The sequence below is a fragment of the Aethalodelphis obliquidens genome, unplaced genomic scaffold (assembly GCF_003676395.1).
Source record: "Aethalodelphis obliquidens isolate GAN/ISIS:26980383/991018 unplaced genomic scaffold, ASM367639v1 scaffold35, whole genome shotgun sequence".
NCBI classification, from domain to species: Eukaryota; Metazoa; Chordata; class Mammalia; order Artiodactyla; family Delphinidae; genus Aethalodelphis; species Aethalodelphis obliquidens.
Window position 1 is genome coordinate 8,817,268 of NW_020837979.1, and position 27,860 is coordinate 8,845,127.

The 27,860-nt window shown below is 49.3% G+C and overlaps 2 protein-coding genes across 2 annotated transcripts in view; both read right to left on the reverse strand.

The window, feature by feature from the left end:
* Window positions 1–14,546, reverse strand: part of FER1L5 (fer-1 like family member 5) — a 35,764-nt gene extending 21,218 nt beyond the window's left edge. Inside the window, 11 exon segments of the mRNA XM_027128629.1 lie at window positions 2,506–2,683; window positions 4,371–4,499; window positions 5,477–5,571; window positions 5,651–5,733; window positions 5,827–5,870; window positions 9,654–9,722; window positions 10,928–11,006; window positions 11,402–11,529; window positions 11,760–11,875; window positions 12,553–12,583; window positions 14,532–14,546. Of these exon segments, the coding sequence (XP_026984430.1) occupies window positions 2,506–2,683; window positions 4,371–4,499; window positions 5,477–5,571; window positions 5,651–5,733; window positions 5,827–5,870; window positions 9,654–9,722; window positions 10,928–11,006; window positions 11,402–11,529; window positions 11,760–11,875; window positions 12,553–12,583; window positions 14,532–14,546 (967 nt within the window).
* A 3,634-nt stretch (window positions 14,547–18,180) lies between these two features.
* On the reverse strand, window positions 18,181–27,073 carry LOC113631945 (fer-1-like protein 5). Its single transcript, XM_027128630.1, has 9 exons — window positions 26,989–27,073; window positions 24,735–24,787; window positions 24,055–24,146; window positions 23,255–23,363; window positions 22,164–22,218; window positions 21,595–21,704; window positions 19,510–19,638; window positions 18,270–18,332; window positions 18,181–18,186 (listed from the first exon to the last, which is right to left on the reverse strand). Exons 1-9 carry the CDS (start codon window positions 27,071–27,073, stop codon window positions 18,181–18,183), a joined length of 702 nt encoding a protein of 233 aa, XP_026984431.1.
* Between the last annotated feature and the right edge of the window lie 787 nt (window positions 27,074–27,860).

Consider the following 27,860-nt stretch of genomic DNA (forward strand, 5'->3'; position numbering starts at 1 on the left):
GTGAGGGAGAGGGAGAGGGATCTGCCAGAAGGTTTTAATAGAATGGTTGATTACCTAAGACCTCTCGTGAAAAATCTAGAAGAAATTATGGAGAATGCAGTCCAGAGAGATGAAAAACGTGGAAGAAAGTTTTTTTTAATGGTCCATATTAAATGGGCCAGATTTAATAGCTTTCTTTCTTTCTTTCTTTCCTGCGTTGTGTCTTCGTTGCTGCACAGGCTTTCTCTAGCTGCGGTGAGCAGGGGCTACTCTTCGTTGTGGTGCGTGGGCTTCTCAGTGTGGTGGCTTCTCTTATTGTGGAGCATGGGCTCTAGGTGCATGGGCTTCAGTAGTTGTGGCACTAGGGCTCAGTAGTTGTGGCGCACGGGCTAAGTTGCTCCATGGCATGATGGGATCTTCCTGGACCAGGGCTCGAACCTGTGTCTCCTGAGTTAGCAGGCGGATTCTTAACCACTGCGCCACCAGAGAAGTCCCAAAAGATTTTAAAATGTGCAGAACAGCACAAGAAGTTCCACAGAGGATAGAGTGAATTCGAGACAGAGCTAGGAAAGAAAAGGGGAAGAGGTAATCTTCAAAGAGAAAGTATTTTATAATTATCCAGAATCGTTGAAAAGACGCCAGTTTCAGACCCTGGCACTGAGTGAATCACTGGAATGACAAATAAGCAGGGATCCATGACTGGGGCTCTCAGATATGAGCGTGCCGATACGAGACAGCAATTTTCTTCTTCTACTCTTGGAGAGCATACAAAAGCAACAAGGAGAAGGAAAATAACTCCATTTTCAGCAAAACAAGGAGACAGATATAATCTGCAGGCTCAAAATACACATAAGGGCTGCCAAAAGCAACTGTGAGTGCCCTAGGAGCTGCAAGTATTGAAGGGTGGCAGAAGTCACCTGCGGGGAAGGAACAGCAAGACAGGCAGCGAGAGTCACGGCTTGATGGGAGCCGAGTGCAGAAAGTGCCGGCAAAAATCCACCCCCAGAACGAACCCAGGACTCGGACAAGGACATGTGAGCCAGCAAAACTCAGAAAACGAATAGAAAACAACCAAAAACATCACAGGAAGGAAGACCACATGAAAGGAAGCCCAAGGGACATTAGACTCTGCAGACAATCCAGTGAGAGGCACAGAAATAAGAAAAGCGACCAAAATAAGATGGAAATAAAGATCCAAAAAGGATCAGGGAGAAAATGACAGATATAGAAGAAAACCAAGGAGAATTATTAAGGTCATAAATGGAGACCCCAAAGTAGAAAACCTGAACAATGGAACAGAATATTTAAAAATATAATTTAAAAAAACTCACATGGGAAAAGGATAGTCCTTTTTACAAATGGTGCTTGAAACATTGGATACCCATATGACGATTAATTCAAAATGAATCATAGAGCTAAATGTAAGAATTAAAACTAAAACATTTTAGAAGAAAGAATTGGAGAAAATCTTCATGATCCTGCGTTGGGCAAAGAGTTCTTAGGTATGACACGATAAAAGAAAAAAAAAAAATTGAACTTCCGCCAGTTGAAAATGTTTGCACTTCAAAAGACACCATTAAGGGCTTCCCTGGTGGCGCAGTGGTTGAGAGTCCGCCTGCCGATGCAGGGGACATGGGTTCGTGCCCCGGCCTGGGAAGATCCCACATGCCGCGGAGCAGCTGGGCCCGTGGGCCATGGCTGCCGAGCCTGCGCGTCCGGAGCCTGTGCTCCGCCAACGGCAGAGGCCACAACAGTGAGAGGCCCGTGTACCGCAAAAAAAAAAAAAAAAAACAGGCAGACAAGGGGGATGCATGGAAAGCCCTCCATGGGTGATGAGAGGGTGAAGCTGACAAAGATGAAAGTGAGATAGTGTTCCTCTAGAGCAGTGGTTCTCAAACTTTAGCACGCATGCCAGTCACCTGGAGGGCTTGTTGAAACGCAGATTGCTGTTCTGTTTTCTGCTTCTGTAGGTGTGGGGTGAAGCCAAGAATATGCATTTCTATCAGTTGCCAGGTGACGTTGATGGGGCTGGCCTAGGGACTGCACTTCGAGAAACTTATAGTGCCCCATAGAAGTGTCCAATGAGTATACATTGGATGAAAGGATGGATGGGTGGTTCGTTGGATGACTGGGTTAGTGGATGGTGGTAGTTGAATGGATGAATGTGTGGATAAGTGGATTCAAGGATGGATGGAAGGTGGGCAGATGGTAGCCACATGGCTGGATGGGGGTGGTTCAGAGTAGCAGGAAAGAAGATGAGGTTGGGAAGCTGTGGTGTGGAATGTAGTGTAGAGAAGGACTTGAAGTCAAAACCTAGTTTCAGTTCTTGTCGTGGGTTCACCACCTACTAGCTAGCTGTGCAATGTTGGCAGGTAACTTCACCTCCCTGAAGCTCACTTTCCTCACGTCTAAATGTGGGTTAACAATGCCTATGAATGTACCGTGAGCTAATACCATTAAAAGGGCCAACACGGAGCCCGGCATGCACTGGCTGCTCTCAACTCTTTTGTTGGATCTGACTCTTACCATCATATATCACTTGGCTGTACTGTGTGGTGGAGACGAGAGGCTTGTAACTCAGGTCCGTCTTGTTTCCATAGTGACCAATGCTGACCTCGAATTGTATCGGGTCCTTAAAGTTGGGCATCATGGTACAGGAAAGGAAGATGACGCACAGTCCATACTTCTGGCGGTTCTGGTGCTTCTAAAACAATAACCCGCCACATCCCCAGTACGTAAGCCAAGGGATGAACAAGGCTATAGAGACAGGCAGGGAGGCAAGCATGAGGTGCCCAGTTTCTTTCAAAAGCTACCTTTGCTTCTATTCAGGGTGACCTAGACCATCACTGAACCCCTGCCCCCTCTCAAAATCCTGCCTTGACTCCCACTCACCTGGCTGATCAAGGGAAGTTCCTCCCAGGACTTCCGTCACCTGGCCCCCTCCACCCAGCCGGCCCTGGTTCCTCCTCTTCCTGAAATCAGGCAGGAGGGTCTTCTCCCTGGTCAGGCTAGACTCTGAGTTGGGCCACCCCCACCCCTCTCCGTTTTGCCTAAATGCCCCCCATCGGATGAGACCGAGTGTGGGCAGGGGTGCGTGGTGGAGGATGCATACACACACACATCTGCTCTTGGCTTTTGTCAAACCCCATCCTCCCACCGCGAGTCCGTCTGCTCAGGTCCTCTATCCATCATGTGAGCCCCTCTCTCATTTCCACTGTCTACCTCTGCCCTACTTATGCATTCTCCCAGTCTGCTCACTAGCTCAAGTCTCCCCCTCTTAAAAAATAACCCTCCTTCTCCCGTCTGAGCCACTATCTAGCTGTAACCTGATCTTATCTCCTTCAACTTTGCAGCCAAGTTTCTATGCACTTGCCTCTATGCACCGTCTGTAACTTCTCCCTCCCGCCCACGGCAGCCTGGCTTCTCTCCTGACCCAAGGCTACTGGTGTCTTCCTAATAACCAGCGCACGCTTTTGGGTCCTCAGCCCTTCTCTCCTCCACATTCAGATCGCTGCTCGCTCCTTTCTGCACCTCTCCCCTCCGGAGGCTGCCTCAGTTCTCCGCTTTGCAGACTCCCCCTCCGTCTCTCTGCAGAGTCACCCTCCTCCTCCTCCAGTCTCATAGGCTGTGCTTCCTGATGGGCTCCAGCCTCAGCCCCCTTCTCCTTTCACTCCACCTACTCCCCAGGGCAATTCCTCCAGAACCTTGGATAGATCCTTGGATGTGTGTTGATGACACATCTGGCTGTCTAGCAGCCTTGGGGACTGGTCTTCGCGGGTGTCTCACAAGCACACGTCAAAGGTGGGACTCATCATCTCCCCCAGACCTGTTCCTCCTTTGGGGAGCCCATGTTGATATATGCCCCCCACCTTCCCACCTCGCCACCTGAGGCAGAAAATGGGAGTCAGCCTCACTTCTTAGTGTCCTGTCGGTCAGTGGCTCTGATCGTTGTTTCCAGAGGGTCTCTGGCACCTGCTCCCTCCTCTCCAGTTCTCCTCCCCTGTAACTGTGTCCCCATTCCTCCTAAGTGGGTGGCCCAATTTACTCCCTTCCAGTCTATTCCTGACTCTGTTCCTCCTGCCCCTTCCTGCCTCAGTGACCCTCCTTAGCCTTCAGGAAGAAATCCAGGCTCCTTAGAACATCATTTCTCCTTAAATGGGTTACACATCTCTTAAACTGAAGCCTTGTCTTTACTGGGTCCCCTAACCTCCTGGGATTGGCACGGCAGGAAGCCCCCGTAGGGGCTTAGCAAAGACTCAGGTGGATCGACCAAACATCCTCACACATCCAAAAAGCTCATTCCACTGCTGGCCAGGGCCTCTTGCAATGTCAGAAACAGGACCCACAGCAGACCAGGGGCAGGCAGAGGAGCTCCTTCTTCCTGTGGTTACCTCTACGCTGATCACATCTTGGGAGAGATCCTTCATCGTAGCATCTTGATGGGACTTGACGTGGGTGATTAACTCCAGGAAGACTCGACCTCGATAAGCTAAACCATCCTTAACAATGTTGGGAATAGTCTAGTGTGACAGGAAGGAAAACGGCGAGAAAAGGGATGAGAGAAAAAAAAAACAACAACCAGGAAAGTCTCCCCTGAAACCTCTGAAGGAAGGACAGGGTTGTCCTGTAACTTCCTACCTAGGGCTGACCACAGTCCCAGGGAGGAATTCCAGAAACTCCAGTCACGGCCATGCCTGGAAACCTCTGGGCCCTGAGCCATCTTCTACACCCTTAGGTCCACTCTTCCCCTTCATGCAGTTCTACCTGCTGGCCCACCTGAAGGGCCCTGTTCCTGGTAAACCCTTCATGCTTGGAGGGGACCGTGGTACCTATTGAATTATCCCAGCCTGGCCAATCAGGACAGGCCCTGCCTCCTCAGCAACAGTGATTGGTCAAAGGGGAGCACACATGACCTAGGAAGGCCAATTAGAATGCTTCCCTGGCCTTCCCTAGTAGAGGCTTCTATGGTCCCCTTCCCAGCAGGGAGGCAAGGCTGCAGTAGGAATGAATGAGGCCCAGGAAAGAGCAGGAGAGATGAGAGATGGAGTGAGCATGGGAGAGTCTCCTAACGGCATTGAGGTCCTGGTTTCTGCAGCCCTTCCTCACTCAGATTCCTTCCCAGCCCCATTCCCTTCTTTTGCCAATTGGCTTTCTGGCATTTACCACCAGTCTTGAATAACCCAGTGCTTTTCCACATTTACCTGTGCTGTTTCTTTTGTTGCCTATGACGTTCCACCTGCCGAAACTCTTACCTGAGGTCTCATCTCAACGTCCCTTCCTCAGTGACTGCCCAGAGCACTCCATCTGTTCCTTTCTTGGGCCACAGCACATGCCCCGTATTTATATGGCCATTTACGTACAGCCTTCAAGTCCTCTACTGGAGTGTGGTGGACAGAAACCAGGGCCTGGCCCTCCCCAGGCAGTCCCCAGGCCCCGGTGCCTTACACATGGTTGGTCTTTCCTCCTCTGTTCCCTAGAGCTGACATGAGAAGCTTACAGCGTCTTCCTCCTTGATCCTGAAAGGGGCCTTTTTACCCCCACGGAGAGTCAGGAAGCTGGGCCCAAAGCAGGGGAGGAAGCCAGAGTACATGCCTGCAAGGGGAGAGGGTGAGAAGGTTCCCCAGGCCCGGGGGGGGAGAGGTGCAGGAGGCGGGGCCGGGGGCTTGCTTGCCTTCTATTTCTGCTCCAATGGACGAGATCTGGTTGAGGAACAGGCTGACCGTCCCGATCTCATCATGGCACTTGTTCCCAGGGCTGGAGAGAAACACACCCTGCAGGCTGAGCCCCTGGCCCAGCTCTGATTTCTTCCTCCCTGGCGTGTTTTCCAGTCTCCACCCAGTTGCTCACCAGTCCAAGACTCTGAACTTGATGTAGCTGGAGAGGCAGGGCAGCTGCAAGGGGCAAGCGAGAGGGGCAGTGGGTGCCTGCTCGGATGGCCTGGGCCTTGCTGAAACTGGGAGCAGGTGGAAAGTCCTGAGTCTGGGTCAAGGCCTGGCTCGGTTACCAGTGAGCCCAGTGGGACTGACCATGGGAGCTTATGGACCTTTGGCTGTGGGCCCCCCACTGCATCGGCCCTTTGCAAGGGCCTGGGAAAGGCCTTGCACTGTGTCCCATGATCATTTTGTATTCTTATTCTTAAAATGGCCCCTCATTATATAAGTTCCCTAGTGGACCTGGCTTCCCTGGTGGCACAGTGGTTAAGAATCCGCCTGCCAATGCAGGGGACATGGGTTCGAGCCCTGGTCTGGGAAGATCCCATATGCCGCAGAGCAACTAAGCCCGCAAGCCACAACTACTGAGCCCACGTGCCACAACTACTGAAGCCTGTGTGCCTACAGACGGTGCTCTACAACAAGGGAAGCCATGCAAATGAGAAGTCCACGCACCTCAACGAAGACCCAACACAGTCAAAAATAAAAACAAATAAATAAATAAATGTATAAAATTTATTTTATAAATTTTATAAAATAAATCGGGTCCTAGTGGACCAGAGTCCACCCTACTTTGGGCTGCATGATTGCGGTCCTCACACGGCCCTTCAGTCTGGAGGCGTGTTTACCAAGCCTCATGGGGAGGCTGTAGGCCTCGAATGTCTTCCTCACATTTAACAGTTAACCTTTATTTATTTATTTTATTTTAATTTAATTTAACTTTTTTTGGCCATGCCCTGCAGCTTGTGGGATCTTAGTTCCCCGACCAGGGATTGAACCTGGGCCCTCAGCACTGAGAGGACAGAGTCCTAACCACTGGACCGCCAAGGAATTCCCTAGCACCTAACCTTTAAACAGCGGGACATCTATCTCCTCAAAGAGTAAATCATAATAGCTGCCACTCTGGGGAGGCTTCTGTCATCCCCAGCATGTCCTGAATGGTCTACGTGGATCACCTGAGAGACCCACCCCGCCCACAACCCCAGAAGCCAGGAGCTATGATCATTCCTATTTTCAGACAGGAACACTGTGGCACAGAGAGGCTGAGTTCCTGAAGTTCTCATGTAACATGCAGAGCCCCTACCCACTCTGGCAAGGCCTGACTGTCCCTATTTACCGAGCAGGACTGAGGCCCAGAGAGGGACTTGTTTGAGATCGCATGGTAAGGGGTAGAATCAGGATTGGAACCCAAGCTTCTGAGTCTTACCTCTGCTCTGCCCTCAGTTATAAAAACAAAAAATCCACGTATAAAACAGAGCTGTTGGGGCTGAGGCCTGAGTGGGCCCCAAATCCTCTCAGCTGGAGCCTCTCCTCTGCTCACAGCAGTTCCTGGGGTGTGGCCTGGGGTCCTCAGTTCTCCACTCCCCTCTCCTTTTCCCCTTGCCATGGAAGCCGAGGGTCAGGGGGAGCGGGGAAAGAAAGGGCTTTCCAGCTGAGCATCTGGTTAGTAAGCTACGAGGAGATCACCCAGGTTAAGGAAGAACACTGGAAGTGGAGAGATGGGAGTCGTTGGGCATCCAGGTCTTCCAAAGTACCAAACCCTCCATATTTGAATTTATGGTGGAACCATCTGTTCACCCATCCTTGGGAAGTCTCCTCCCCTTTCCCAGTTCCTTGTCTTGATTCCCCTCCTGTCCGGGAGCCCTTGAACTGCTAACTGGCACAGACCATTTTCAGCAGCGCGCCCCCTGCAGCCTGCCTTGCTGGGGCCCTGACCAGCTGTTCTCAGATGCCACTGGCTGTGCAGTCATCCTGCCACTTCCGAGTGAGTTCACATCTGCCTGCTGCACTTCCAGAGGGCTAGTGACAATGAGGCCTGCACCCAGATCGCCCCAGCGCCGGAGACTGTGTCTTCAGGAAATGGGTGACGGTCCAGAGTGTGTTTGGACATCTTCAGACATTGGAAGCTCTCTTTCAAGGATGAAGGGGGGCCTGGCCCCCCTGACTGCACCTCCCCACTGTCTTCTGAGCCTGAAGGAAGCTGAACGTGAGCGAGGACATCCAAGGCCCTGAGCATCCACAGAGAAACTAAGGATTCCAGCCATGAGCTTCATCACAGCTAGAAAAGGTGGGAGGGAGCAAGGGTGGGGGGTGGACTGGGCCCCCTCTAAAATCTCTCCCTACTTTAAGAATCTATAAAGTCACCCAAGAAGGTGGGGATTATGAGGAATGGTTAAAAATGATGACTCATGGGGACTTCCCTGGTGGCACAGTGGGTCAGAATCCGCCTGCCAATGCAGGGGACGTGGGTTTGATCCCTGGTCCGGGAAGATCCCACATGCCACGGAGCAGCTAAGCCTGTGCGCCATAACTACTGAGCCTGCGCTCTAGAGCCCGTGTGCCACAACCACTGAGCCCATGTGCCACAACTACTGAAGCCCGCGTGCCTAGAGCCCGTGCTCCACAACAAGAGAAGCCACCACAATGAGAAGCCTGCGCACCACAATGAAGAGTAGCCTCTGCTTGCCGCAACTAGAGAAAGCCCGTGCGCAGCAACAAAGACCCAACGCAGCCAAAAGTAAATTTAAAAAAAAAAAAAAAAAGATGACTCACGAGGAGGCAGAAGATTCTACGAGAAACAGGGAGGAGGGTCCACAGAAGGGTAGCTAATTTCACGTCACACAAATGTAAGGTAGGTATAAGGAAAGCAAAACACTCCCTGGGTAGCCAGACAGATGCCACACAAAGTTCTGTACACTCTCACTTATGGGAGTGCCCAAGTTCTCTCTCACACTGCATACCCTTATTTTACACACAGCTCTTAGAAGCCTGGCGTGGAGTCAAAAAGCAATCAAGGCTCTCCCAGGGCTTGGAGAAAACTGACATCCACACCGCTGATAGGTGACTGAGAAGGACTGAAAGGCTTTAGAAATCAGACTACAGAACCCCACAGAGAAGAGCATGTTGGGGCCATTTAATGTGGGAACAAACAGCCCCACACTACATGTAGCCAGCATGCAACTGTGTTCCTGTAGTGCCTCTAAGCCATCAATAAAGAGCTATAATTATATTCAGGGCGCATTGCCTAGAAGATAAGAAAATGCATAATACAATTTAGAATGAGTCTTGAAAGTGTTTGCTTTTTTTTTTTTATGTAGGTGAAAGGGCACATTTAAGTTCTCTGGAAAGTTCAGTTGTAGGGTCCATTCTTTTTTTTTTGGCGGTACGCGGGCCTCTCACTGTTGTGGCCTCTCCCGTGTGGAGCACAGGCTCCGGACGCACAGGCTCAGTGGCCATGGCTCACGGGCCCAGCCGCTCCGCGGCACGTAGGATCTTCTCGGACCGGGGCACGAACCCGCGTCCCCTGCATCGGCAGGCAGACTCTCAACCACTGCGCCACCAGGGAAGCCGCATTTCTTTTTTTTTTTTAAACCTAGCCTCCTTGATCATTAGCTGAAATCATCTGGGTCATTTATTGGTTTCCCTTTTTTTTTTTTTTTTTGGTCTCACAGCACTTGGTTGTGGGATCTTAGTTCCCCGACCAGGGATCGAATCCAGGCCCTCAGCAGTGGGAGCGTAGAGTCCTAACCACTGGACTGCCAGGAAATTCCCCCCATTCATTTCAAGTAAGGTTCTCTGTAATATGTCTTGGGCTTCCTCATGCTCCCTATCAGGCAGAGTCCCCGCCCCCTCCCGCCGTGCTTCGTGGCCCCTACCTTCCATCCACACGCCCCCACAAACACCCAAACCCCCTTCTGTTTGTGGTGCAGGAGGAAGAGGGCGGGCGTGATGGCACAGCAATACCTGAATCTGGAAGGTCAGGATCTGGTTCCATATGGGGCTCTCGGTTTGCATCCGCACGTGTGTCTTGAGCTGGGAACATCCCAAAGCAGTGTCAGTGCCAGTCTGTCCCCTCCTCCCTCCACTGGCCTCACCTCCCAGCCCTTCTGGTCCAGCCCACAGGTCTGTCTGCAGCACAGGGCTGTTCATGGGAATCCCTGGTCCAAAGACACTTTGACAACTTCTCATCCGCTACAACTCTGGTCCTTTGAGTAGCTACCTAGATCCAGACTCCTTCATATCTTCCCTTAAATCAGCTTTCAATTAACTTTTAAATAGATACAGGTTTACTAACTTTATTATATCAGTGCAAACACATAGATTTTGTTAGATAAACTCTAAGATCCCAATAAAAAGTCAGCAATAACAATGCTGATGGTATCCCCCTTTCTAAAACATCACTTGACTTCATTTTTAAACCTAGCCTTACTCTAAGCAACCGTGTCAGTGAAACCAAGGGTTAGTTGAACTGCTTAAACTTTTTCATACACTCTAAGAAAAACACAAAAATACTAAAATTTTTGAAAAAATGTGTGCCTCTACCACCCAACAGTATCTCACCTACTTCCAGGGTTCCTAAACCACTCATTGGGAAATAAATACTCAGTGTAGTGGCTTCAAGCTATGTCCACACCTCCCTTTGATACTCTCCCCTTAAAAAGGCGGACACTAACCTCCCTCCCCTCACGTATGGGCTGGACTTAATGACTTCTTCTAATAGGTAGAATATGGTGGAAATGATGGTTGATGAATTCTGAAACATATCTAACCCAGCATTCCCCAGATTTGAACATGCGATCTTTTTTTTGCACATAACATCCATCAACACCCTTTGGAAAATGCTACCATATGTTCATAGAGGTTCATGGAATGTCAGCAACTCTCTTGCCCAGAACCTTCAACTTCTAGATGAAGAAACTGAGGTCCAAAGCGGACGGTGACAGTTTCAGTTGTGCATTTGCGGACATGTTGTTTCATCCACTTGTCCACTCATCCGTGCATTTGGATGTTTGGTTTTCGGTGGGCATCTTCTCTATGCAGGGCACTGGGCACAGCTCTGGGATACAGGCTGACTAAGCCATGGCCTCCACCTTCACAGAGGCCCGGGTCCAGTGGGATCATATCACCCATAAATGGAAGAACTGGGATACAACACCTGGGGTCCTGGCCACTTTTCCTCCACACCATTTTTTTTTAGGTGCCAATTTCTCTAAGTCTCAGACCATTTTTACACTTACCTTTTCCCCAATTAGTTCCACCTCCAACATAGGACTCACTGAGTGGTGTTTCTCTAAGAGCAAAGAAGTTAAAAGATTTCTGAGATAGCAGCATTTTTTTTTTTTCAGGAGAAGGAAATGGAGAAGTGACAGAACAACTTAAAACCCTCCCCCATAATTTGGTTTGGTGCCCCCTGTGCAGACACCTCCCATTTCCACCCTGTCTCCATGTGCTGTTGTGTGTCCTGGCACACAACAGCAGCGGGGGTGGGGCCTGGCATAGGGAACCTTGAGTCTGCATCTGGGCATCAAAGACAGGGCAGGGGCACATGGCCCATTTTAAAGGGACCTTCATAAAACCATTCTTGGCAGATTTCAGTCTCCCCCTCTCCCCCACCCCAAATCGTAGTGTCAAGACAGAACTGGGGAGCCCCAGGAGAAACCAGAGTGCCACCGGCTAGGGAACCTCAGGGTCAGCCCCTCCCCCGCCCTGACTGACTGAGGTGGAGATCCTCGGCGCAGTAGATGAAGAACTGTAAGTAGGCCACATTGATGGGCACCACCGATGACTTGAAGATCTGAATGTCAGTGTCATCAGCCCTGTAGGTCAGCTTTTGATCTACCTGGAGAGACCAGAGAGCTAATAGGGTCAGGGTCTTAGGGAGGTCACGGCCACCAGACTTGGCTTCCCCAACCTTCCGCTTGGTTGGGGTGGGGATGGACAACCCTGAAGGGACACAGTGGACAAACGAAAGCATGTGAAGAGCAGTGGCCTCTTGGGGGGCCCACGGGGGACCCCACGGAAGCAGCCAGGGTAGGAAATGTTCCTGGGGTGTTGGGGGGACAGCCTCACCGGTGCCTGGTCTCCCACACCGAGGGCAGAGATGGTGACTTTCAGGTAGCCCCTCACACCACTGCTGGGTTCATTTGGCTGGCAGAGGCCAAGCCATTTCCTCAGGAGTGTGCGACCTGGAGAGGCAGAGGGCCCATGGGAGACCAGCCTCCAGTCTCTATTCTTCTTCCCTGAAACCAGCCTTTGCTTCTGTAGGAGACGGGTGTGGAAACGTGTCTCATATATTCTGGTTCCCAGCCAGGGGCAGGGGGAAATGGGAGTCACTCCTACCTTTAAGCAAAAGCTGCCCGCTATTGCCTTTAGGAAGTAGGGACCCTCCTTTCCCATCCAGGGAACTTATAGTTGTTACTGTCCTGGTCTGAGAGAGGCAAATATTTTCCCCAACCCTAAGTCCCAACCTCAACCTGGTATGTATGTTATGGTCAGGTCTACTCAAAACTCAAACACTGGCCACACATTGTAAATCAGTCATACTTCAATTAAAAGAAATAAAATAAACAACAACAGCAACAAAATTCAAACACTGGCATAGAAAAATAGAAATTCAACCCAAGGCTGCAATAAAAAATTAGCATTTGACCCAAAGAGATGCTTTGATTTTTGTAGAGAAAGATGCTATTATAAAACAAGATAAAATACCATGAAGTACAGTAAAATGTTAAGTACAGAAAATAATTCACACCTTCTAATACTCTCCCCCCATGTGTTGAACATACAGGGATTTTGAGATGATTTCAACACCTGACCTGGTTTTTCTCAGAAGACACACATATTTCCAACAACTGCTACCTACCTGGAGAGTTGTAGATGAACCCAATATCTGTCTGAAAAGACAAGAATAGAGTAAGGATTAGTTAGGGCCTCCAGCCAACCAACTTGATGACAATACGAGTACTTGTTCCACCCTAATTCCTTTAATCTTTGCAATGACCTGGAAGTTGGGCCATTATCATAGTGGAGGCCATTATCACCTCCACTCTACAGAGGAGGATACTGAGTTTGAGCCCGAAGTTTTACAACTAGTAAGTGAGGTGACCTGGATTGAAAGGATTCTTGACCACCACCAGCACTGCTGGCCAACACAGCGTTATTCTTCCCTACCCCTGGGGGTTGGGGAAAGGTGTCTCCCGTCCTGGGGAAGAGGATGGTCAAGGGAGGACTTGGTAAAGAGACTATGGGTTTTTCCTTTCCCCTGGGAGACAGTTTTGACTCCCTGAGGCCTGAGGGATGCAGTACAGGATTGAAGGTGGTGTGGGGCAAGGTAGCACAGAACATTCAGGCCACCCTTGGAAGGGTCCATAGAGCAAGCCCCAAGTTTTGTATGTAGGCCTGCTTTAAAGCTCAGTCAGCCCCTTGGGTTAGGTAGGCAAAGATTTCTTAGATTCAACAACAAAAACACAACCCATAAACGAAATTTTTTTTTTTTTCCATAAACGAAATTTTTGATAAATTGGACTTCATCGAAATGTAAAACTTCTGCTCTTTGAAAGACACTGTTAAGAAAATGGAAAGAAGGCTTCCCTGGTGGCACAGTGGTTAAGAATCCTCCTGCCAATGCAGGGGACACGGGTTCGAGCCCTGGTCTGGGAAGATCCCACATGCCGTGGACCAACTAAGCCTGTGCACCACAACTACTGAGCCTGCGCTCTAGAGCCCGTGTGCCACAACCACTAAGTCTACGTGCCACAACTACTGAAACCTGTGTGCCTAGAGCCCGTGCTCTGCAACAAGAGAAGCCACCACAATGAGAAGCCCGCACACCACAAAGAAAAGTAGCCCCTGCTCGCCACAAAGCCCACGTGCAGCAACAAAGACCCAACACAGCCAAAAATAAATAAATAAACTTATTTTTTTTTTTAAAAAAAAGAACCCTTAAGAAAGAAAAGAACATGAAAGGAGACGTGATATACTGGGAGAACATTTTTCCAAATCATTTATCTGATAAAGGACTTGTATCCAGAATATATAAGAAAATCTCAAAACTCCATAGTAAGAAAACAAACAACCCAATGAAAACAAGCAAAAGATTTGAACAGACACTTCATCAAAGAAGTTAGATAGCAAATACTTGAAAAGATGCTCAACATCATCAGGGAAGTGTAAATTATAATCACAACAAGATACCACCACACGTACTTAGAAGAGCCAAAATTTAAAAGATGGACAGTATCAAGTTTGCATAAGAATGTGGAGCAACTGGAACTCTAATATGTACTGCTGGTGGGAATATAAAATGGTAGAACCTATCTGGAATTTTTGGGAAAAAACTGCTAGGAATTTTCTTTAAAAGTTAAACACACACCTACCATATGAGGTAGTCATTTCACTTCTACATATTTAGTCAAGAGACATCAGAGCATAGGTCCATGCTAAGACTTATACATCAGTGTTACAGCAGCTTTGTTTTAATAGCGCCAAGCTGGAAACAATCTAAACGTCCATCAGCAGATGAATGGATCAACAACCTGTGGTATATCCATAAATGGAATACTATTCAGCAATAAGAAGGAATGAACTATTGATCCATGCAACAACATGGATGAATCTCAAAAGAATTATGCTGATTGAAAGAAGCCAAACAACAATAAAGTACATGCTGTATGATTCCATTTGGATACAATTCTAGAAAATGCAAAGCAATGTGTAGTTACAGAAAGCAGACCAGTGGTTGTCTGGGGATGGGAGCAGGAAGGATTGGGGGAAGAGGGAAGAATTACAAAAAGGCACAAGGAAACTTTGGAGGGTGATAGATATGATCGATATGTTCATTACCTTGATTGTGATCATGGTTTCATGGTTGTATACATATTTTAAAACATGAAATTATACATTTAAAATATGTATAGGGAATTCCTGGGCAGTCCAGTGGTTAGGACTCAGCATTTTCACTGCCTTGGCCCGGGTTCAATCCCTGGTCGGGGGACTAAGATCCTGATAAAATAAAATAGTATAATTCATTGTATGTCAATTGTACCTCAATAAAGCTAGAAGAAAACAAACCAAAATGAAACTCAGTCACCTCTAACGAAGCCATAGATCTAGGCAGTGATCATCAATAGCTCTTAACAACATAAAAAGAGACCAACAGTCGTTCTGTGTCTCCTGGTGACATCATCTTGCCAAATAATTGACCCAAGTCTGATCTAGCCTATAGATAGGAAATACCTGGGCAGAGAGACGTGAGAACTGATCCCCTGGAGGTACAACCAGCAAAATCCAGACTGAGGGAAAACTGCAGGACAAACTATCCAGTTGCTTCAACAAATAAATGGCAAGGTAAACTAGGGGGCAGGACCGACTGAATGAAATACACCTAAACGTAACATTTTAACCAACTGCAGTGTGTGCACCTGGTTTGGATCCTGATTTGAACAAACTGTAAATGGAATTCACAAGACAATTAGGGAAATGTGAGCACTGACTAGATATTAGTGCTCTCCAGGAATTATAAAAAGGTGTTTAGATGTAGTCATCGTCTTTGGTTATGCTTAATAAAATCTGTATGTTTTAGAAATAGGTAATGAAATATTTAAAAATAAAATGATGTCTGAGATTTGATTCAAAATCTGTAGGGGGATAAAAAAAGAAAAAAAGATCTGTAGGGGAGAGGGAGGGGGCCAGGTGTAGATAAAACATGATGACATGATTGACAACGAATTGGTGAAGGTGAGTGATGGGGATGGGGGAATTCATGATACCATTCTCTCTACTTTTGTGTATGTTTGAAATTTTCCAAAAAAGGAATATATATATTTTTAAAAGCTCAGGTTTTTCCCTGACCTCTAAAACGTATTCAACAGTCGGTCATCGTCTGGAAGTCGCACAGTGGCCTTTGTCAAAATGAATGGATAAAGAAGATGTGGAACATATATACAATGGAATATTACTCAGCCATAAAAAGAAACGAAATTGAGTTATTTGTAGTGAGGTGGATGGACCTAGAGTCTGTCATACAGAGTGAAGTAAGTCAGAAAGAGAAAGACAAATACCATATGCTAACACATATATATGGAATATAAGGAAAAAAAAAGTCATGAAGAACCTAGGGGTAAGATGGGAATAAAGACACAGACCTACTAGAGAACGGACTTGAGGATATGGGGAGGGGGAAGGGTAAGCTGTGACAAAGTGAGAGAGTGGCGTGGACATATATACACTACTAAATGTAAAATAGATAGCTAGTGGGAAGCAGCCGCATAGCACAGGGATATCGGCTTGGTGCTATGTGACCACCTAGAGCGGTGGGATAGGGAGAGTGGGAGGGAGGGAGATGCAAGAGGGAAGAGATATGGGAACATATGTATATGTATAACTGATTCACTTTGTTATAAAGCAGAAACTAACACACCATTGTAAAGCAATTATACTCCAATAAAGATGTTAAAAAAAAGAAAAAAGCACATTTTGACCTCCTGCTACCCAGCCTCTCTAGAATCTCTTAATTTCTAAACCTGTGCCGCTTCCTTGAGGGTTAGGTGGGGGAGGGGCAGGTCATGACCCTTCTTGTGCTTATTACAAGTACTGTAGTGAGAAAGAAACCTTACTTTGATTTGCCCTAAATTTGCCTTTCCCAAGGGCTGGGCACTTTTCCATGAGTTGCCAGATTTAGCAAATGAAAATACAGATGGCAGCTTAAATTAGAGTTACAGATAAACAATGTGGTGGTCCAAGGACAATGGTGCTTCAAGGACCAAGGACGACCCTGCCTGAAAAAGTTTCAGCGGTACACCCTCCACCAGACTCTTAATCACCTTCCCTACCATGTTACGATGGTTACGAAATTCCTGAGCCCACCTGGGCGACGCCCGCCTGGGCGATGGGACCTGTCCCAAATAAGGAAAGGCATCTGCCCTGTCCCACTCCCATCCTATAGAAGGAAGGTATATGTGCCCCGACCAATTGGTAACGGAAAATTTCACCTCGGACCATTCCTTTGTTTTCTGGCTATAAAAACTGATCAATAGCACACGTTTGGGCTTGACTCTCCCAGACTACTAGGAAGCTGGCCCTCTGTTCCGGCAGCGACCCTTCCCTCTAATAAATTCTATCTTCTTTACATTCTGCCTTATGTCTGGAAATTCTTTTCCAACCCGCGTTCGGACAACGCCAACTTTTTTAGTATACGTAGGTCCCAAGCAATATTTCATGAGGAGCCATGAAATACTGGGGATATACTTATATTTAAAAGTACCTGTTGTTTAAGATTCAAAATTTCCGGGGCATCCTGTATTTAATCTGGCCACCCTAACTTTTCCTGATCTTCCTGGATTCGGAGAATCTTAGTTTAGCCCTTCATGACTGTGTGAACTTTCCTCACTTCTCAACCTGGGTCTTTCCCAAAGCAAATCTTTTTACTCTTGTCTTCATAGGCAGCAATCTTTCTCTAGGTTTCTCCAGCAATTTGGTTGACCTTTTGAGTCCTCTGCTTCCACAGTGTTATAAGTGTGGGGGGATTCAACGTGGCACCCAGCACTTTCATAAATGTTACATACTTTAATCCCCACAATGACCCTGTGGGTTGAGTATATTATTATCCCCATTTTACAGATGAGGAAGTAGAGGCTCCGAATAACTTGTCTAAATCACCCAGTTGGTAGGTGGATCCAAATCTGGATCTTGTAGCATCAAAATCCTTTCCCCTAGACTTAGACATAGAGCCCAGTGTGGGTCACTGTAACTGTTTCACCAAACCGCGCCTCCTCCATCCAGTGCTCACTTGGAATCTCCCGATCTCTGCATTGAATCTCATCACTGAGGAATTCATCACCTGCAGGGGAGTTTCCAGAAAGATCTCAGTTATTCACAAGCCCAATTTCCCCCAGCCCCATGGGAGGAATCATAAGGGTACATCTGGATTCTCCAGGATTTACTCAATGCTTCCTAATGGCTGACACTTCCATGTAGTTTTTCTCATTTAATTCGCAGAGGAGCCCTGTGAAGTTCATATATTGCAGCTCCACTTTACAGATGAGGAAATCGATCAGAGAGGACAATTCACTTGATCTCCACAAAGCAAATTGTTGCACTCAACTTTCTCCCCTGCATGCTGTCCTGGCTATTTCTCAAGAACATGTAAACTTTCAAGGGAGAAGTCTTGCTCTCCTTAGCCCTGTGCTGGGCACATAGGAAGCACTTGATAAATACATGCTCACCATTGTTACCGGGCTCCCTCTGATTGGAGAAAGGGATGTCCCATGTTGAGGGGACATTTGAAGGGTGGCATGAGAATACTGGCACATGGGAAAGGGCTGCTTTGTTCACCTCGGAGCTGAGCTCAGGGCCTATCAGTTGGCCTTCCATAACATTTGTTGAATGAATGAATGAATGAATGGATGAATGAATGAATGGAGTGTCTGGTTGCCGGGATAAAGAAGGTGGCAGAGGTGCTGCCTTGGGGTCAGAAAGACCATCTGATGTGACTCTAGCTCTACAGGTAAGGATGCAGGGCTGACGCACTTTCCAGAACTGAGGTGGGACAAGAAAGTGGACCCACCCTGTCCAGCACCTCACCTGGATTAAGATGGTGTCGTCGAAGAATTTTGCAGGAGCCTCATAAAAATTCTGAAAGAAGATCTGAAGCAGAGAGAGTCGGGGTGTGTTTAGGAGACATTCCTTCCACCACTTGCCCCAGGGACTCAGCAAGCCTGAAGCCTCAGACTAGCAGGTTTCTGCCCCGCTGTTCACCCATTTCAATGGCTTTCAGCTCACTACCACCTACCGCTCCTCCCACAGAAGCAGAGGCCTGCCAGGTCCCGGAGGGGTTTTCTATCCAGCAAAGGGCGGGATAAGGGATCCCTGGAGGACTTGTCAGAAGCAGACCAAGGCCCAGCTAACTGCCCTGGGATGGAGATTCAAGCCCCGGCTTCTTTCTAGATCGCCCTGGGAATTCCTTGGCGGTCCGGTGGTTAGGAGTCTGCGCTTTCACTGCCGAGGGCCTGGGTTCAATCCCTGGTCAGGGAACTAAGATCCCACAAGCTGAGCAACGCGGCCGAAAAAAAAAGATCGCCCTCTCGGTCCACTGCACCCCACTCCCTGCTGCAGCCAGAACCTCCTCCCCCAGATGCAGACCGGGCCCTGTCACTCTCCTGCTTGAATCCCTCCATGGCTCCCAAGTCCCGTCCATGACAGGGCCCCAGGGCGTTTTGAAGGCTCACCTCCGGCCACTCCCCTCCAACTACACCCGTGTCTACAGTTCTGCCAACCAGCCCTGCCGCTTCTCCTTTCCAGGCCTCTGAGAACACTATTCCTTTTTCCTGAATTATCTTTCCCCATCCTGCCCTTTCGGAGTCCTCTCCAACCCCTGCTGCACCGTGCTTTTATCTTTTCCTTGGTGGTCTAGTCATCAATTAATTCGGCGCATGTTCATGGAGTTCCTACCGTGTCAGACACGATGCTATGAGGTGGGGCTTCTGCAGTGGCCAGGGCTACAGAGGGCCTGCATTTCGCGGCTGCCATCCCTGTGCACCGCAGTCTTGCCCGGTTGTCATCCCTTATGTGTTCACATATGCGGGAGGCCCCCCACAGACCACTGGCTCTCCCCATGCAGGGCTCGGAATTACTCGCTCTCTATTCCCTGTACCAAGCCCAGTGTTTGGCCCTCCATGCCCAGTAAGAGTTTGTGGAACAAACAAATGAAAGCACCCGTGTCAGGGAGCAAGCTTGCTGGCTGCCGGCAGGAAATTCCTGGCCCTTGGCTGGCCCTCCTGGCCCTAGTGTCCCCATTCGGCTCTGAAGGGCACGTGCTGCCCACCTCATTGAAGAAAGGGTTATTTCCCATCTTGATCCGCGTGTGGTGCTGGTAGCCTCCGATGACCACCTTCACCACCGGCTTGATGTCCTTGCCCATGAGCTGCCGGGCTTCAAACACCTTCACTCGGACCTGCAGAGGAGCAAACAGGGGAACTTGACGTTGGGCTCCCCTTCCCCAGTGGGGACTCTTCTCTAGAAGAACAATATGTTCTGATAAGAAACATCTACTGCGGATAGAAAGCGACCCCATGGGCCCTGGGAAGGCCATGGTTCCTTCTCTTTCCTTTTCTGGGAACTGTCACCTCCACTTTGCTCTTTTCATCTTGGGTGTTTCTTGAGTGGTAGGGACTTGTTACAGAATAAAGTCTAACATTTCTCAGTTTGCTGTCTTTTTATGTTTGTCTGCGATCTTTTTAGGGAACCGAACATTTTAAAGTTCTATGCAGTTGAATCTATGATCTGTGATTTGATCTCTGATTTGTGATTTCTTCTTCTGCTGCTTTTATATACTTTACTGAGACTCAGTAAAGGGACGATGAAGTCTGAGCCCAGAATTAGGAGGTGGGAGGGAGAAGAGCCCGTAAGATCCAGGCTGGCTAAGGCCCCAGGGGAAGGAACTGGAGATGGCGGCGGCCGGCAGGGCACAGTCGTGGGAGCCTGTCGTGACTAGAGGTAGTAACAGCACGCAGCTCTCCCAGCCCAGCCCGTGGATCCGGCCATTCTCCATGAGGCCTCCTGTGTCTCCATCAAGTCCAGGGGCCCTTCAAGGATTAACACACATGCAGCTACCTGACCATCAGAGACAAGAGTGGTCAAACCAGGCAAACAGGCCTCATGTCAGAACTTTGCCCTACGCACTAGTACATAGGAAGGGTAGTGATTTGGGCACGCTGACCTTCTATCCTGTGGCCAGCTAGCCTCGTGAAGAGGGACAGGGCCAATGGGGAGAGGGAATGTTCGCCAAAGGAGGCGACAGCACGTGCAAAGGCCTGGTGGCTGGGGAGAAAGTCTTGAGAGTGGGGACTGTAAGTTGTGCAGGATGTTACAGCAGGGCGGGGCGGGGCAGGGGCAGGGGACAGAGTGGCCTGGGGGCCAGGTTTGGGTTATCAAGGGCCTGGGAAGCCATCGTAAGGAGTTTGGGTTATGTCCTGAGAACACTGGGAGTCCTCATTTTTAAGAACATTTTTAGGCACACGCATGGCGTGATAAGAAGGACTTTATTTATTTTTTGGCCGCGTCATGCGGCATGCGGGATGTTAGTTCACCGGCCAGGGATCGAATCCATGCCCCCTGCTTCGGGAGCATGGAGTCTTAACCACTGGACCGCCAGGGAAGTCCCAAGAATGACATCTTGGAAAGACCACTTGGACTGAAAAATGGACAGGAGAGAGCTGGGGGCTGGGAGTTTGGGAGGAGCCTATTCAAGGTGGTCCAGAGAAGGGATGCTGTTGTCTGAGACCAGGGGATGGAAGACGCAATGGAGAAATGGGTGCGGCCAGGTGATATGAAGAGCTAGGACTTGGCCACTGACTGGATGCGGGGCAGGGGGTGGGGGGAGGAGGGGCAGCCAAGGATGACTCCCAGTCTCCTGAGCACGTGGCTGGCTGGGGAGCAGCTCCAACCATGGCAGAAACGTTAGATTACAGGTTAGAGATCAGAAGTAAGTTGGTAAGCCATGGTATGGGGGTTCCAGAATCCCTGGAGCTTCCCAGGGATCCCCTCGAACTCTCCTCAGCCTCTGCTGTGCAGCTCATTTCTCCTTGCCCAAGGCTAGCCTTGTATTGCCACCTCCTGAAGGGCAGGGTCCAGGCCTCAGCCCTGCCTCCCCAGCATGGCCAGGGCCTGGTGTGCACTGCCCTCAGTGCTTCCTGTCGCCTCCCTGGAGCTGGCTCCAGCCTCAGCCACATGCAGAAGTTTCCCAGAATGGCCCCTGGAGGGGCAGAGGATGTGGTGAAGATCTGAGGACCTGGAGACCAATCTGAAGCCCTGACCTTCCTCCATGACCTTGTGGAGAGGCAGGGATGGCCTGGGAACACAGTGAGGGTGTCGGCCAAATCATGTGGGCTTTCACCCTGGACGGCCTTACCTGGAAGTGCTGAGGCTTTGGGGACAGAGCCTTGTGTACAGTGGAGCTGGGAAACATCCGTTGCTGCCTGGCCACCTCTTGTGCCATTATGGCCAGGTGGTCTTCATCGCCTGGGGAAGCATAGTCCATGGTGGGCTCTCAGAGGCTGGGGCTCAGGACACTTGGAGGCGTTTCCCCCATTTCAGTGTTCTATCCCCAGTGACCAGCTCCTGACTAAAATCATGGCCAAGAGGCCCTGACAAGGGCACATATCCTCCCCAGACATTCCCATGGTCTCCACCCACCATGGGCAACCCTGGGCCTCACACTCTACATATGGAGGCCCTTGGAAATGGCCATCCTTGCCTCTCTCTGCAGCCCATTGGAGGCTGGGTCTTCTGTCTACAGACGACAAGTGGACACATTGGGAGGACAGGTGACCTCAGGCAGGTGTCCGGAGATCTGGCCTACAGACCCTAACCTGGTCACTATCCTTCTGTAGGGCTCAGTGGTTGAGTCTCCAAGATCCCCAAGAGCCCATCCAGCTATGCTTGGTGAAATGCAGGGCTTAGTCCCATGGAAGTACATACCTATCTTCTCGATATCCTTGGGGGTCATAAGGGCCACCTGTAGGGTGAGAGTGCACTGCAAAACAAAGGCAGGGGAGCTGTAAGATCCTGCAGTCCTTGGCCAAATCATAGCACTGGAACCTGGTCCAGCCTGGCAGGGGCCACACCCAGTCTTCCCGGGTGGAGTGATGCTGGCCATGGCACAGGACCACACCATGGGGGCCTGTGTGGTCTGGGATGGAGGGAGGTTATAAACTGGTGGAGAGAGAGCAATGGGTTACCATGGATGGGGTTTGAAGAATACAGGAGGCACACATTAGTGGTGGTGACAGAAGAGGATGCAGCAGGGTGGGGAGGAGAGAGAGGGTTGACTTGAGACCAGTCTAGAACCACTGATGCTAACCTCCGAGCCCAATGTCTTATGACCTCATGTGGGAACTCCAGCAAACACCTAACTGACCTCCTGCCTGCAAGCACTCTCACTGACCGTCCATCCTCCAGACCATCATCAGAATCGACCCCTAAACACTCCGTAAGTGCTCTAAACATAGAGCTTTCCCACTCCTCTGCCTGCCTTTGAGTCTCTGTCAAAGCCAAATGATGGTGGCTGACTCCCTTGTTATATAGCAAGCTCTGAATAAATCACCTTTGCTTGTTCTCATCTGGTTGGTCTTCATGTGTTTCCACACATCTTAATCACCTCCCCTGTAAAGCCTTCCATTTCCTCCCAAGTGGAATTGTTCATTCTCTCCTGACCTCAGGGAAATAGCTCACTGACCCCAATATACACGTGCTGGAGCACTTGTCACCGAGAGTGACAACAGATGTGGGTTTCATCCAATTTTGTATCCCAGGCCTTGCATAGTTGCTGACACCTGTGGACAATCAACTGAACACTCAATCTCAATGGGTGGACGAAGGGTGGAGATGTGGGTAGGTGGATGGAGGGCAGCACGGGGAAGTTGGGGAGATGATGGGAAGTGTGATGGGTCCCCCGCAGGGCAGAAAGTGCTCTCTGGGTTGGGGGCACACTGGCACTCTGCTGGAGTGGATAGCTCAGCTTCACCAGCTGCCCCCACTCCTCCACGCACCCTTCCTAGGGCCCGACTCACATCTGTGGGCATCATGGAATGGTTGAGCAGGGTCAGGTCCTTCACGAAAAGGATCTCACTTGGTTTTTTCACCAAGGGCTTGAGCAGTATTGTGGCCAGGCCAATGAACCTGGGGAGACAAAGAGCAGGTGTGAGCTCCTGAGCCAGAGGAAATGGTGTCCTTCTCCGTCCCAGGCATGACTTTATCCCGAGATGTCTTTCTCTCCTCGAAGCTGTGCTGCCCACCAAGGCTTCAGGAAGGATGCTGTTGACTGGGAGCATCCACCAGAGGGCTCTCAACTCTCTGGGCATTGGCTTTGGGGCTTCCTGGACAGTGGGCACCCCAGTTACTGGCTCTGCCCTGCCCAGCCTTTTCCCAGAAGCTCTGCACCCACACGCCTCCGGAATGGGACCTGTGCCAAGTAACAGCTGATTGGACCGGGAAGTGGGCACCTGACCAAAGCTGGGCCAGTCAGATTCTCTGTCCTGGGCATTTTGACCTGGGATGCCATAGCCCCAGTCTCAGTGAGGCACTAGAATGGGGCTGTGATGAGAAGCCAGGGTTGGGCAGAGAGAAAGAGATTTGAGATTCTGTGCCTTCAGAAGAGACAGAACTGTCCCTGGGTCCCCAGTTTCCTAGTTCTAGTTGATCTGTCCATCTATATACCTAGCCTTCATATACACACACCACACCTTTGTTTTTTTTGCATTAGCTGTCTGGAGTGGATTCTGGTCCTTGCATCTGAGTGAGTTACAGACGCAGCATCTGCCGTAGCTTCAGTCAGAGAACAAGGCTCCTCCTGTCTCTCTCTCTGCCTTACCTTTCCTTCTTTACTGAGCCCATGTCCCGAAGGGTGACTTGCAGGAAAGAGTCCTTTTGCAGGGGGCGGTTCCGGAGGTGCCAGATGAGGGTCTGTGGGAGGCACAAACAGGTCAACATCCTCCCTCTCCCCTCCCTTTTCCATCCTCCTAGGAAATTCGAAAATATACAGGGAACGGGCTGGCCCTGTGTTTCTCTCAAACTGAGGAATATCTCTCAAGTCTAATTTCCTAAGAGGATGGCATTTGCTACCTTCACCAAGGGACCAGGCAACCTACCTGGGCTCCCACAGCTTAACTGTGGGAGTTAAGCAGTATTGTGGGCTTGTTAGGAGCTAAGGGGTTTGGGGACTGGGTGGGGGGACATGGATGGATGGGAGATGAGAGGGGATCCTACACAAGGAGCCCTGTCTCTATTCCAGGTTTCTGGGAACATCAGGACGGCCCGGTTGGACAAGATGGGTCCATCCCCAGAGTGGGTGAGATGGGCCAAGAGCTGCTCTGGCCCCGAGACCTGCACGGCCTTCTCAGCTTAGAGGCTACTTGCAGGGCACGATGTTCCAGCCTTGGGAAAGGCTGATGAGGCTCCCTGTCCCCTCCCTAGACTTCTGGGCACGGTCTGGACCCAGCCTCGCTGTGGGGCTTGTCATTGCCTCATCTGGGCTTGCCTGATGTGTTTTACCTCGTTCCATATGGGATGATTGCCTTCCACCTCATGAGTTGTCCTCTGGACATCTGCAAAGACACCAAGGGGCCGGCATTAGTGGTAGGAAATATTTCAAGGTCTAGGTTCAAGTGAGCAAAGAGGGGTAGGACTTATCTAGATGTAGAAAACATCAAGTCTACATTGGCAGATGTGATACAGCCCTGATTCTTTCCTACTCTGGAGATTTCAAATTTTCTCACTTTTTATAAGCGTGACATCACCCCATGTGTCAGATAATGTTATGTGTTCATTTCATTTTCTTCCTGGGTACATAGTTCCCAGCCATCTTGCAGCCGGGTGCGGCCGTGTGACTCATTCTGGCCAACCGAGTGTGGGATCCGTGCTCACCGCAGCCTGGACTGGCTCCCAAACTCTCCCATGAGAGTCTCCGTTCTCCTCCCCGCTCTCCACATGCGCTCGCACCACCTGCTGGGTGGTACCTGGTGACTTTGCAGCCACAAGCAAAGAGCAGCTGGTCCCTAAACGACTGTTTGGAGGAGTCATTCAGGATGGTTGCCTGATCTGCACAGTCGATGCAGCCCTTGGTGTGGGCAAGAGGTAAACTTTTGTTGTGTTAAAGCACTGGGATTTAAGGGTTCCGCTGTGACCGGAGCAAAGCTAGTGTACCCTAATACATCCCAAAATATCTCTAATGGGTTGACAGCTCTTTATCCACTAAAATATGCCTTCCCCAGAAATATCTTTAACAAAGAACAGTCTATAGCCCTGCAAAGAACCTCTAAATTGCTAAATTTGAGATTCTTCCCAAGGAAAGAATGTGTGTGAGAGAGAAGAGAGAGGAGACAGTCGGGGGTCGGGGGAGAAGCAGGGGACTCTCTGTGCCTGTCCAGTAGTGGGAAAGGGGGACACTGTAGGGGATGGTATATGGGGGAAGCGGGGCTGGAAACGACAGGTGAAAAAGGAATAAAAGATTTCAAACAAACATTCAGTTATAAAAATGTGTAGGCAAATCTGGGGGCAAACCCAGGATTCTGGGTCGTAGGCATCTTTTTTTTTTTTTTTTTTTTTTGCGGTACACGGGCCTCTCACTGCTGTGGCCTCTCCCGTTGCGGAGCACAGGCTCCGCACGCGCAGGCTCAGCGGCCATGGCTCACGGGCCCAGCCGCTCCGCGGCATGTGGGATCTTCCCAGACTGGGGCACGAACCTTTGTCCCCTGCATCAGCAGGCGGACTCTCAACCACTGCACCACCAGGGAAGCCCTGTAGGCATCTTTGTAAGAGAGATTTCTAGGAGGAGGAGGACAATGCCTGGGACGTGACAGGGAAGATGGCTTGGAATCAGACTGTTCCCCAGCTCACCATAAAATTAGTTTCAGGGCAAAGACATGCTGAACCTCCACTACACCTCTTTCAACCCGCAAACTGGGGACATAAACCTACATCACCCTGTGCACCTGGAGTCCTGAGTGTTCCATCTCTGAGTGACAGCATACTCAGCAAGCAGGGTTTCACAGGCCAGAAAAAAACTTAAGGAATTTCAGTCTTCGCTCATTTCTTTTGGAAACTACTGTGTCCTATTTTCTCTTGGTCCCAATTTTCTCACTCCCCACACTTCCTGGAAAACCTCATTTGCCTGTGTCCACCCCCTTTCTCTCCTCCAGCAGACTGTTCATCTTTCTTTCCCTTTTCCCCTTTTTGTTCCCAGCTCTTTGTCATATAGATACACTTAGCCTCTTTCATTTTCTCTCATAAATCCTTTACACCACCCCTCCCACCTTTCTTGGACTTTTTTCCTTATCTATGAAAAATTGAGACAATAAAACTTGCCTCATAGAATTGTTGTGAGGATCAAAAATCATTACATTTATGATAAAACTTTGTTGATTATAAAAGTAATTCATACAATTGAGCAGTTATTACTAGAAGTTGTACAAAGACCTGTCTGTATATTATCTTTTCAAATCCTCACAGCCATCCTATGAAGCAGGTACTTGGGTTTTTTTTAACCTGTTTGTGGCACAGCCCTAGTTCATAGAAGAAACTCGAGAAGTATTCATCTTCTTTTTCTCCAGTAGTCATTCTCCGGAAAAAATGGGAGGCAGAGGAGTCATACTAAGAGAAATAATAGCAACAAGGATGATAAATTTGAAAGAGCCAGACGGTGTCTACCTCACCTTTCTGTGACACAGGGCATTTTTACCTAGTAGGGCACCGATAAATCTAGTTTTTCATTGAACGTATGTTGCCTCTCAGGGCTCCTGGCTCTCACCTCTGAAGTACACGGACACGCAGGGTCTGGGTGGGGGGCTCAGGGGTGGGCTAATCTCGGCCGACCACACGACAAGCCGCAGCATCTCTTCCACCTACTTCCCTCCGTCCTTCTCTGGCAAAGCTTCCTTCTTGGAGCAACTTGGTCCAAAGCTTCTCCCAGGGCTCAGGGGGTAAGGAAGGTCCCGAGTGTGTTGCTTAGCAAGAGAAGTGATGTCACAAAGGTCAGTGGTTCTTGGGTGGTGGTTCTTGGTTCTGGAGAGGAATGAGGAGAACGGGAGGAAGAAGAAATCACAGGGTACGAAGCCAGTGGCTTGAGGCGCCCAGGGCTGTAGAAACAAACCAGTTTGGCTGAACTTCACTTCCTCCTTCCGTTCTCTTTTCTCTCTCGTTCTTACTGTCCTTCTGATTTCAAGATCAGGTAGAAGGATAATATCTGCCCTTTATACAAGCAAGTTATCTGGAGTGAATCATTGCCAAAGTCACACAGTTTAGGTGAGAAAATAGAGAAGGGAGGTGAGCTGAGAAAAGAAATAAGGAAATCAAAGACGATTTCAGTGGTGTTTCAGAAGTCCTTCCTAATGTGGAAGCAAACATTTAGGCCTCCTTTTCTCTAAAGGAAACGTGAGTCTAGGTATGAGTCTCTCTTGAACCAACAGAAACTGGCTTTCTCATCAATGAGCTCTTACGCCAGCTGGGTTTGTAAGGTTAAAGAAAAATCTCACCGACATATTATCTTGCTGTGGCATCTTCATTGCCCTCAAGGCCTCTCAGCGTGAGGATGGAACGGGGTCATTGCTCTTGTCCCTAAGCTTTTTCTGCTTTAGGGTTGAACATTATATAAATTATACCTTATCCAATAGTTAGCGTGAA